The 10,088-nt window shown below is 37.5% G+C and overlaps 1 protein-coding gene across 3 annotated transcripts in view; it reads left to right on the forward strand.

The window, feature by feature from the left end:
• Positions 1–10,088, forward strand: part of CHCHD3 (coiled-coil-helix-coiled-coil-helix domain containing 3) — a 134,027-nt gene that overhangs the window by 31,679 nt on the left and 92,260 nt on the right. For all 3 annotated transcript variants that reach the window (XM_057379999.1, XM_057380000.1, XM_057379998.1), the window contains exon 4: positions 5,253–5,397. In XM_057379999.1, coding sequence (XP_057235982.1) covers positions 5,253–5,397 — 145 coding nt within the window. The remainder of the gene's footprint in view (positions 1–5,252; positions 5,398–10,088) is intronic.

Here is a 10,088-nt window from a genome sequence, read left to right on the forward strand (position 1 = left end):
CTTTAAGGTACAGAAAAATGGTATTTTCTGTTAATATTTCCATGATCTGAAATGTTTAAAAGTGAAATTTTAGGAGAAGTGTTAAAAATGTGGTTGCTACTAATGTTAGGAGCAGCTGCTGTCACCTGTGATGTGCAAAGTCTTACATGAGCAGAGAATAATGTTTTTAATGASCAAACAGTGGTAGAAACTTCAKTTCTGAAGAACTTTTTTGTGTTGTCTGAGACTTCACCTTTCAGAKCATTTATTTCTCTCTGTCCTTAGTTCTGTTTTTGGCAAATCAGACGAACTCGAGGTRATTTCTCTGACTTTGCAGACAGGTGAGAGAAACGGAATCAGAGAAATCTCCATTTCACACCTCGGAGATGTTTTCCTGGTGTCTYTCGCGTCCTTTCAAATCCCTCGGCAGCTCTGGCGATTTTCAGCCGCCGCTTTCCGCGTTCAGTTCATGAAATATTCAAACTCAGCACTCACTGGCGTTATTTGAGCATTAATATTGCAATGTGGCCTAAACACGTTGTTCAAAACATTTTGGGATCTTCCCTGAGTCTGTCAGGAGGAATTAAGAACTTGTTGAGGTCCAAAAAAGTGGAAAAACCTGATGATTCCTCCTAGTGTTGGATCTTGTTGGAGGAAATTTTTGAATTCTGTATAAACTGATAAACTCATGGTTTTTCCCCTAATTCGTAGAGGACAGGGTGGTTTTCCTGACGGCTTTGGAACAGGGAATATTTTGATTTTTACTCGGTTGGGAGTAATGAAAAATGACGCGACTCGCGCTTTAGACTCGAGCGAGTTTATCTTGGAGCGCCGCAGATCCATCAGTTCGTGCAGTTTGGAGTCTGTAATAAAGATAAAACAACTGGCAAGTCATCATTGCCCCGAAAAATAGCAAAAAGAAAATGCTTGGGCTTTGAAAGCGTAATAAATTTCCAATATCTGGAAATAAAGGTTGGAAATGACAAATTGCCATATTTCTCTAAGAGTGTTGTTTACYAGTTTTAGATTTCGATGGATTCTTGATTAATAGAGAAAAATCCGTGAAGTGGCCATCAAAGCACAAAACTAATATTTTTCAGCTTTTCTCAGCGTGTTGCTGTTGTGTCTGAATTAAAAGGTGCTTTTTCCTTAATTAACATCCGCAGGTGTTTTTCAGGAGCAACAGAAATGGATATTTTGAAGTAAACAAAAGAGGGAATTGTTGAGGATTTCGAATTGAATTACTCATCTTGTTATTGTGGATAACGGGGGTCATGCTGGGCAAGAGGAGAGTCCTGTGCCATAAATCCACACGGCAAAATTAGCAATTTGCTTTCCATGAACTTAATTAAAAAATGAAAAGGATGGAAACTTCTTGGAGTGCAGCAAAGTTTTATCAATTTTTTTTAATGTATTTTTGTATTTCTTGAGCTACAGAAAACTTTTTGGCCCTCAGAGATCCTTGGGTCTTAAATTTCTAATTCCATTTCTACATTTCAAATTAYATTTTWTAATTCTAATTGGAGGGRGGAGCCAGTTGTATAATTGGCTTCKCTTRCTGAACTTGATAWGATGGCTGTTAATTATGAATTTTAAGTCATTATTTAATTGATTTTTTTTTCTGTTTTTGCTTTGTGTTATGATGTTGTTATTCCTTGATTTTATGAGATGTGGATTAAGCATTTTAGGCCATCTTAAATGAAATATTTGATTTATTCACATGAAATATTTGATTTATTCACAGGTAGATTCCCTTTTGCTTAATCTTGCATGTAGGATGTTCAAAATTAGTTCAGCAAATAATAACAAATGCCCCTAAAATCTCACATTCTCTGCTTTTACAGAAAGAAAAGAGAGGAATAATAGGTGGAATGCAACACCAGAAATTTCTGGTGAAATATTTTCCCTTGGTCTGAAGTTCTGCTTGAGGGATGGTTGGAAGGGATGGTTTGATCACRTATTTGGTTTCTGTACCTCCTACCYGCRCCTCAAAAATTCTAAATTAATAAAAATTGCATTATGTGGGAACATCTTAGGGAATTCTTTTTGCTTCTTGTGGTGTGATTGCTCCTTGAGGTGATGTGGTGCCTTAAATCTGATTTAGCTGGAATGTACCGCAAACATTATTTTGATTAAAGTGACTTCAGGACTGAAATGGTCGAAAATTTGTCTTACAGTGGTGCCTAAATATGATAATGTGCTAACAAAAATACTCAAATTCTTGTTACACCTCTCTGACAGCAATAAATCTGCTGAGATCCCTAAATCCTGGGTGGTTCGTTTAGCAGGATTTACCCATCCTCTCACAAAAAAAAACCACAGATCCATAAATTTCCTTCACAGCATTAAGTTAAGATTGTTGAAGTTCTCCACGACAGTGGCAGGGAGAGGCAGGAATTGTTGCTTTTTGTGTTGGTTGGGTGCCATAAAGCAGCTGAGAACATGAAATATTGYGAAGTGTTAACGCCGACTTCAACGGGAGCTGCTTCTGAATGCTTTATGTGCCTTTCCCAACACCGCCRAGAGAAGTGATTGCCTCGCGTGCCACACTTCATTAAATCAGCCACTCCACGCTTCTTAAAGCCCTATTTCATAATTATTTAGAAGGATTGGATTCCGAAAGATATCAATTGGGGAGGAAAATGTACAGCCAGCAGCCTTTTCTGCTGGCTCAGCACTTTTTGGAGCATTCTTTTYGGGATAAATGATCTTTGTTGTCTGGAGTTCTGTGCTCAAACACAASTGCTATTATCCTGAGCTTTTATATCTGCTGTAATTAAAAATGTCCCTTGAAGAATTCTTGTGGAATTCCTGGAGCATTGGCAACTTGTGCTGTTTAACTCCTCACAAATTGCAGAGGTGCCTCACTCTATTTCATTTGATTTAATTTATTTTTTTTTACCTTTGCCTAGATAATAATATAATTTATTACTGTAGATTCAGCTGATATTTGCTTTTATCTGGTACATGCTGAATGCCAGGGAAATGAATTTGTAATGCCAAGGAATAAAAAAAAAATAAAAAAAATCCTGCTGGAGGTTGATGCAGGCGAATGTTTGCGATCAGCGGGATCTGCCCAGTGTTTGTTTCATTAAGCTCCTACAAGCCACCCAATTATGGAACTCAAATAAATGGAAATGACTTCAAAATCCTGCTTATTTTGTTAAAAACTCTGCTGAATGTAAAGCAGCTGAGGTGGGTGTTTGGGAATTTTGTTTTGTGAGTGCAAATGGCCCTGAATGAAAGTTTGGTGGGTGCTTTAGGAACTTAACTCGTTTTGTGTGATCCTGATCACACAAATAAGAGTTGATAAAAAAGGCTTAAAATTTTTGTTTTAAGGTGCTGTCAGGAGCAAGGCAATCTAGGACATAAAAAAAGTTCCTTTTTGGCCTGAATTGTGTCAAATTTGATAATGAAATAGTGCAATTTTCTTTTATGGTGGAATGTCCTGCAAGGAAAGGGAAACAGAGGAAAAAACCCAAACAGTTAAATGGGCGATGTAGAGTTTTCTTTGAGGTGATCTGAGTGTGTTACGCTAGATTTAAATGAGAGATTAGGAAGAAAATCTTCTCATTAAAGATATAATTTGGTGTAAAGAAGATTTAGAAGTAAACATCTAGGTATTGTGAGGTTGTTTTGTTTTGGGATTTTTTGATGAGTTGTTTGGGGGTTTTGGGTTTTGTTTTGGTTTTTTTTTTTAATTTTTTTTTTTTGTTTTTCATCATCATAAATTTTTTTTTTTTTTTTTTTTTTTTTTTATTTTTCTCACTCATTTTTTTGTTTTTTTATTTTTAAATTTTGCAGAGTTCTAATGTGGAAACCTGTGGCTGAATTTTTCAGACATTCTATATGTAAAGTATATTCCCTTTGCTTTAATTACTCCACTCAGTGCAGCACAAATAAAGAGATGTTTTTAAGGGAAAAACACTTGAAGGAGGTCAAATCCAAGAAAAATCTTCCTTCAATCTCAGGAAGCATTAAATTCTCTCTCTCTGTTTCTCACCAGAAAAAAGCTGCTGAGACTTGTATTTTGACACTTTCTCCCTTTTTTTAGACAAAACATGATTTTTCTGATCCAAAAGACAACCAGCATGTTTTGACTGTGCCATTGATTTCATGAAGGATTTGTTATATCAATCCTGCTGGAATAATTTGGGGGACCTTGGGAAATCACTTAATGGAATTTGGTCCGTGTCTGCATAATCTTGACTTTTTTTTTTTTTTTTTTTTTTTTTTTGAGTAATTGAAGATGCTGCTTAATAAACTTTTCTAAAGATTCCCAGTTGGTTGCTGAATTTCAGAGGGTTGGAGCTGAGCACTGAACTAATACATCTTGTAATTGTCTTTTTACCTCCCTACCTCACTTAAATGCATTCCCTGGGGATGAATCTAATGTACTCTAATGCTGGTACCTTTTACAAAGTGACCCCACTCATTAGGATTTGTTCTCCAGAGCTCCCTTGACAACAGATAAATGCACTGAGAATATCGAAGCTTCCTCTCCATCACTCTTTTCCCTCTCCAAAAAAAAAAAAAAATCCATTTGAAAGCTGGCATTTCGTAGTTCCATTACTGCTCCAAGTTCCTTCACTCGAGTTTTTATTCACGGAGCGATTCCGTGAAAATGAGACACGGTTTGCTCGTCTCAAGTACTCCACTGAAGGTTTCAAATCTATTTATGGCTTGTGACAGATAAATATTGAGAATTTCCTGGGCCTGGAGTTGCCTTTATTAACTCTGTTGTAMCAGGTTCGATAACTGTTTTCTGTGCTGCTCTCAGACCGCGGGGAAAGGTTGATTATGGTTCTTCGATCTTGTTGGAGCTTGGGAAATGGATGCAGTGCTTGGGTTTGTGATGTGTTTCGAGGGAGGAAAGCACTATCCCAGTGCAGGGAAGCTTTTAGCTGAAAATTGAGGGCCTGCTGGTTGGTGGGAAAAGGATTTTCCTGGAAAAAATGGTTCCATAAAACCCAAAAAACCAAACGACCATCAGCGTTCTCTGCATTTTACTTAAAAATATCTTTTCCTGATTTAGCTGTAATTTATATGATTTCATGAACAGTGCTATCAAGGCTTTTGTCTATTCAAATTTTAATACTTCAGTCTGAAATAAACTGGTTTTTTTTAGTGAATATTTGTATTTATGTGTCTTAAGAAACCAAGAGTAAATATTTCTATGTTTACTTTTAAAGTGACCGYTCTGCTTTGAAACTACATTCCGAAACCAGTTTTCTACATTTCMCTCAATTGAAATCTCTCTCCACCTCCTGCAGAATGAAACAAGAGCAAATGTACATTCGGGATGAGTTTGGAAAAGTCCTGGATCGGGAGAGGATGTCCTCAAACGAGCACCTGGCCCGAGCCATCATCCGGGAGAGAGCGGCCACCGAGGAGGAGCGGCAGAAGGCTCAGCGCTTTGTGAGTGCTCAAATTCTTACTGAAACCTCCTATTTTCCAAGCAGCTCTGTCTTCAGGCCTGTTGGTATTAGAGGAAAGCAGATCTCTTCTCATTATTTCTTATTTTTTCATTGCTAGGTAGTAATGAGTCATTTTATTTTACTCAAATATCCCTCTTTGAATGGCTTTTGCTGGTTTTTTAAAGAGCTTTCACTGCTTGTTTCCAACTTTGGAACCAACTCAATGACAAATTCTGTATCAAAAAATCATCTCTCATTAGAGCTGATGGATCCAACCCTTCCTGACAAGGAAATTGGAACATATGGTTGGCTGTTTTCCTCTGAAAACTGACATTACACATTTCAGCCCCTTCCAAATGCCTGACAGATTTATAACTTCTTCCATTGAGTGTTTGCTCGCTGTAGTGAGTCTCTATTGACTCTTTTTACTAACAATAGTCATTATTCTCTGAGATGGGAATATRCCTTAAAAATAGAAATAGATAGGARTGAAATTGATATTTTCAAGKCAAAAAGTTTAAAATACTTAGTGAGCATTGCTATGAAAAGAAATGGGAATTACTCATGTCAGCAGCTCTGTAAATATTTGTTGGGCCCTCTAAATCTGGAGGTTTTAAAATTTAAATTTTAAAATTTAAGGTTTATGGATTGGTGAATCAGTAATCAATCACTTCAATAAGCAAAAGCTTCATCTATGCTGTGTAAGTAAAAATCTTTAAAGGAAAAATGTTTTTCATGTTTTCCAAATCCCAATTTAAAACCAAACTGATTCCACCCCAATGTTGGTGTCTTTTCCAGCCATTCCTCGATGCTTTTTCACCTCTGTGGTAACTTTATTGTTGAAGAATAATTTCAGTTATAAACACTGCACATTTCACTGTAACATAAACATATAARCACTATAATTTCAGTTMTAAACACTGAAATGATTAATTAATKAATTAATATTTTGTCAMTGTAAAACATGGGAACAAAGGAAAATAGAAAGGAATGGTGACTAAGGTACAGCCTCACTTATTTGCTTTAAATCCTTGGATTTTTAATATTGTGTGGGACAGAAGGATTTTGTGGCCTGGARCTAATGAGGAGTTGAAGATTTATAACAGGGACTGTTTTTTCCATCATTTCTTGGAATTGCATCTTTTTCTTCCTGATGGGGTGAACTCTGAGTTTGGGAAGCACAGGATTCCTTCTCCTCAGCCAAATGCTGGAGAAAATCSTGATTATGGATATGAACCTGCTTTATTTCGTTATTTTACTGATTTTATTGTTAATTTTCACTTGTTCAAGAATATCAAAGGTAGCGTTTGTGTCATCTCGGTTTTGCTCAATCTTTCATCAGTGAAATTTGAATATACCTGGTGGTTTTCGGGTGCAAGTTTATTTTCAGCACTGCAGATTTGCTGTTTCCACTGTGGCTTCTTCATTCTTTGAAATGTTCTGCAAGAAAACAAAACAGCAAGAAGTTTTTGTTTCCTTAAATATGAAATTATTGAATAATTCTCACTTCCCTTGCAAATCCTGTGAGTCACCTCCTTTGTTTTCCTGTAACCGGACAGATTTTCTTCCTTTGGCTTCCTGTGTATTTATTTCCTGCACCCAAGGTGAATTWAAAATCTGTACCAGAGGGAAATGTGTCTCTGTGTACCTTGTGTCAGGTGCTGTGAGTAATTCTGTGTTCTGCTAAACTGCTACAGTGGGTTTGTATTTTGTGTAGCCCAAATTTGATTTGTCAGACTCTTCTCAGAGAAAAAAAAATGTTCTGAAGTGTCAGTAGTGAAATAAATTCCTTTGGTGGTGCTAAATTGTTGAAATAGTGCAAAGGAAAAGAAATTATGGTGGGAAAGGAAGAATTTTAGTTTTCCTTTTTACAGCGTGCTAATTCAGGTTTTAATAGACATAAAATGAAGTAATATTTTCCATTCTTGAAGAATTTTTATGCCATAAAACTTATCATCTCAGAAAGAAAAAANAAAAAAAAAAAAAAAAAAAAAAAAAAAAAAAAAAAAAGATGAAGTGATGTGTTGATATCTGAACTAATTCTGTGCTGGGATGAGTCCCAGAAAGTGTCCTCTCAAGGGGACTGGGGGAAGGCAGCTCCTGCAGAAACGTATTTTGGGGAAATTCAAAGGTTTGCAAAGCAATAATTCTGACATTTGTATGAGAAAAATTAGAAATCCCTGCTCAGAACTGAATTTCCAGCCCCTGATCCAAACCCTGGCAATTCCTTGTGGAGGCAGCGGGAGGATTTAATCAGCTCCTGGTGCTGAACTCAGCAGAAATCCAGGCAGCTGCTGCCAGTTCCTTCAGCAATCCTTTAAACCCACTGATTTGGGATATTTTGAACACATCCTGACTTTTCCTGATCCCACAGCTCTGGAGTTGTGCCGTGGAAAAGCTGTGCCAGGGAGACTTTGGGTGTTGGGGAGGTCCTGGAACTCCTCTGGGTTCTCCTCATCTTTGGATCCTGCTCTCCATCACAGTAGGATTTTCCATCCTAAAGGAGCTCACCTGGGAAGGATGAGGGTGGGGAGGTCCTGGCACAGTTTTTCCAGAAAAACTGTGGCTGCTCCATCCCTGGAAGTGTCCAAGACCAGCCTTGGAGCATCCAAGATATCCCTATCCATGGCAGGGATGGAATGAGCTGATTTTTTGGATCCTTTCCAACCCAAACCATTCTCTAATTCCATTATTATCCTTTTTTTTTTTTTTCCCTTTGCTTTCCCCCTTCTCTGCAGAGCTGTTTCCTGTCCTGTTTTCAGGGTTGGGTACACAGGGTGCTTTGCTAATGAAGAATTTCTTTTTTTTTTCTCTGTCTTGTGAACAGCACCGTGGGTTTTACAAACCCATCCCAGAGCCTTTCCCAAATTCACAAAATCTGCTTTATAACAGCTAAAAAACAGCTCCAGRGAGGGAATTGCAGAGAGTGGGGAGGGCAAGCTGTCAGCAGGGAAAAAATGAGAACTTCTTGAACTGGCCTTGCCACCAACCAGGCTGGGTTTGTACCTTCAACTTTCCTCCCTTTGGAGATGTGACATTTCCAAAATATCTCAGTGTGGTTTCACCAAAGGACAAAGTGCCTCATGTGCTTGAAGTCATCCTCCAGCACTGCAGTTGGTTAAAAATATTTCTTTTTTCCACACACTTTAGTGAAAATACGATTTTTTTTTCTGCCCATACGTCTTGGAAGAGGCCTTTGGAATAAATCAAATCTTTTCTTTCAGCCATAAAGAATTTTGGTGTTGCTGTGGTTCTCTGCAGCAAGGGGTGAARTTCACTGCTCCAAGAGTACTTTTATTCTATTTTCTCACACAGAGCTGGTCTTTGCCATATTTATTATTGSAGATTTTTGCTGCAAATTTAAAAATCTGGCCTAGTTTAGGTGGGCACAGTCTTGTAGAGTTGCTTTCAATGTGGTGACTTCGCCATAAATAATTTATTGATGTTCCATCACTTGAATCATTATGAAAGTCAGGGTGAGATGGGGAGAATATGGAGTAAAAAATCAATAATTATCCAAAGTGCAGAGGACCTGTTGTATTTCCATCTCCACTTAATGACCTGGAGTTTACTGTGAACACATTTGCTCCTCTGTCTGGACTGAAATGAGTTGTCATTAGGAGCCTGGATGTCAGAAAATGCTTTTATTGAGCTGCCAATGACATTAAAGTCTCATTTCCCTTTGAAGAGGCACAGAAATATTGTTCTGTTCATGTGCTGTAACCAGAACATTAAAATTTGATTATTGCTATCATTAGAAGTCTGTATCCATGCTAATGCAATTAAATCTATTTGCCCATGTGTTGTTCCAGGCTTCCTTTGAAGCACCTGTTTGAGAGGGAAATCTGTTGCTGCTCAGGTATCTCGTTGCTTTGTCAATTATTTTCTGCACGAGAAGTTCTATCAAAAAATTCCTCGCTCCAAAAAAATCAATTTGCTAGAAGTATCCTTATATTAAAAAGCACTTGTTGGTTTGTTGTTTTTTTTTTTTACACTTTAGGTCACTGCGATAATCAGATTATCGGAGATTTTTTTTTTTCCCTGCAAGAATCCTATTTAAGATGTGAAGTTCTTTTACTTCTCTAAGCACTGGAATCGATAGACAAAACACATTCCTGGCCCTATCAGAGCTGAAATGTGTTATCTGTGAGCAATAAATTTGCCCTGTTGTCACAATTTGAACACAGCTTGTTAAAATGGATTTTGGTTTGATGTTTCCCCATCACCCCAGTGTTACTGGTCCCAGTCAGGACCTCAGTGCTGGCCAGTGACTCCCCTTTGGGGCTGAATTTATTTGTCCTGTCCTCAATTCATTAAGATTGTCGAAATTTTCCCTATTTTCCATAAACAGATTAAATCCTGACCCTTCCTGCTCTTTCCTCCCAGGCCTGGTCTAACCATATTTTAAGGATGACTTCACTAGGAAATACCAGTGGGGGAAGAATTACTAAATSAGTTAAAGCATTAGTTCTCAGGAGAAAATTCTGTTTACAAACCTGCAGTATTTATTACATAGCTCATTTAGCTCATTCATCATTTTAATCGAAAAATGAATCTTTTTAGATGATTCTGAAATAATTTGAGGTAAACTACACAGCCTGAGGCCAAACAGGATTGCTTGGTGCAGGGAGGGCTTTTGGAGAAGCAAAAGGCTGTAATTCACAATTTATGGCAGTAAAAATCCTAAAGGCT

Source organism: Malurus melanocephalus, unplaced genomic scaffold (assembly GCF_030028575.1).
Source record: "Malurus melanocephalus ecotype Western Australia unplaced genomic scaffold, MMel_1.1 scaffold_430, whole genome shotgun sequence".
NCBI classification, from domain to species: Eukaryota; Metazoa; Chordata; class Aves; order Passeriformes; family Maluridae; genus Malurus; species Malurus melanocephalus.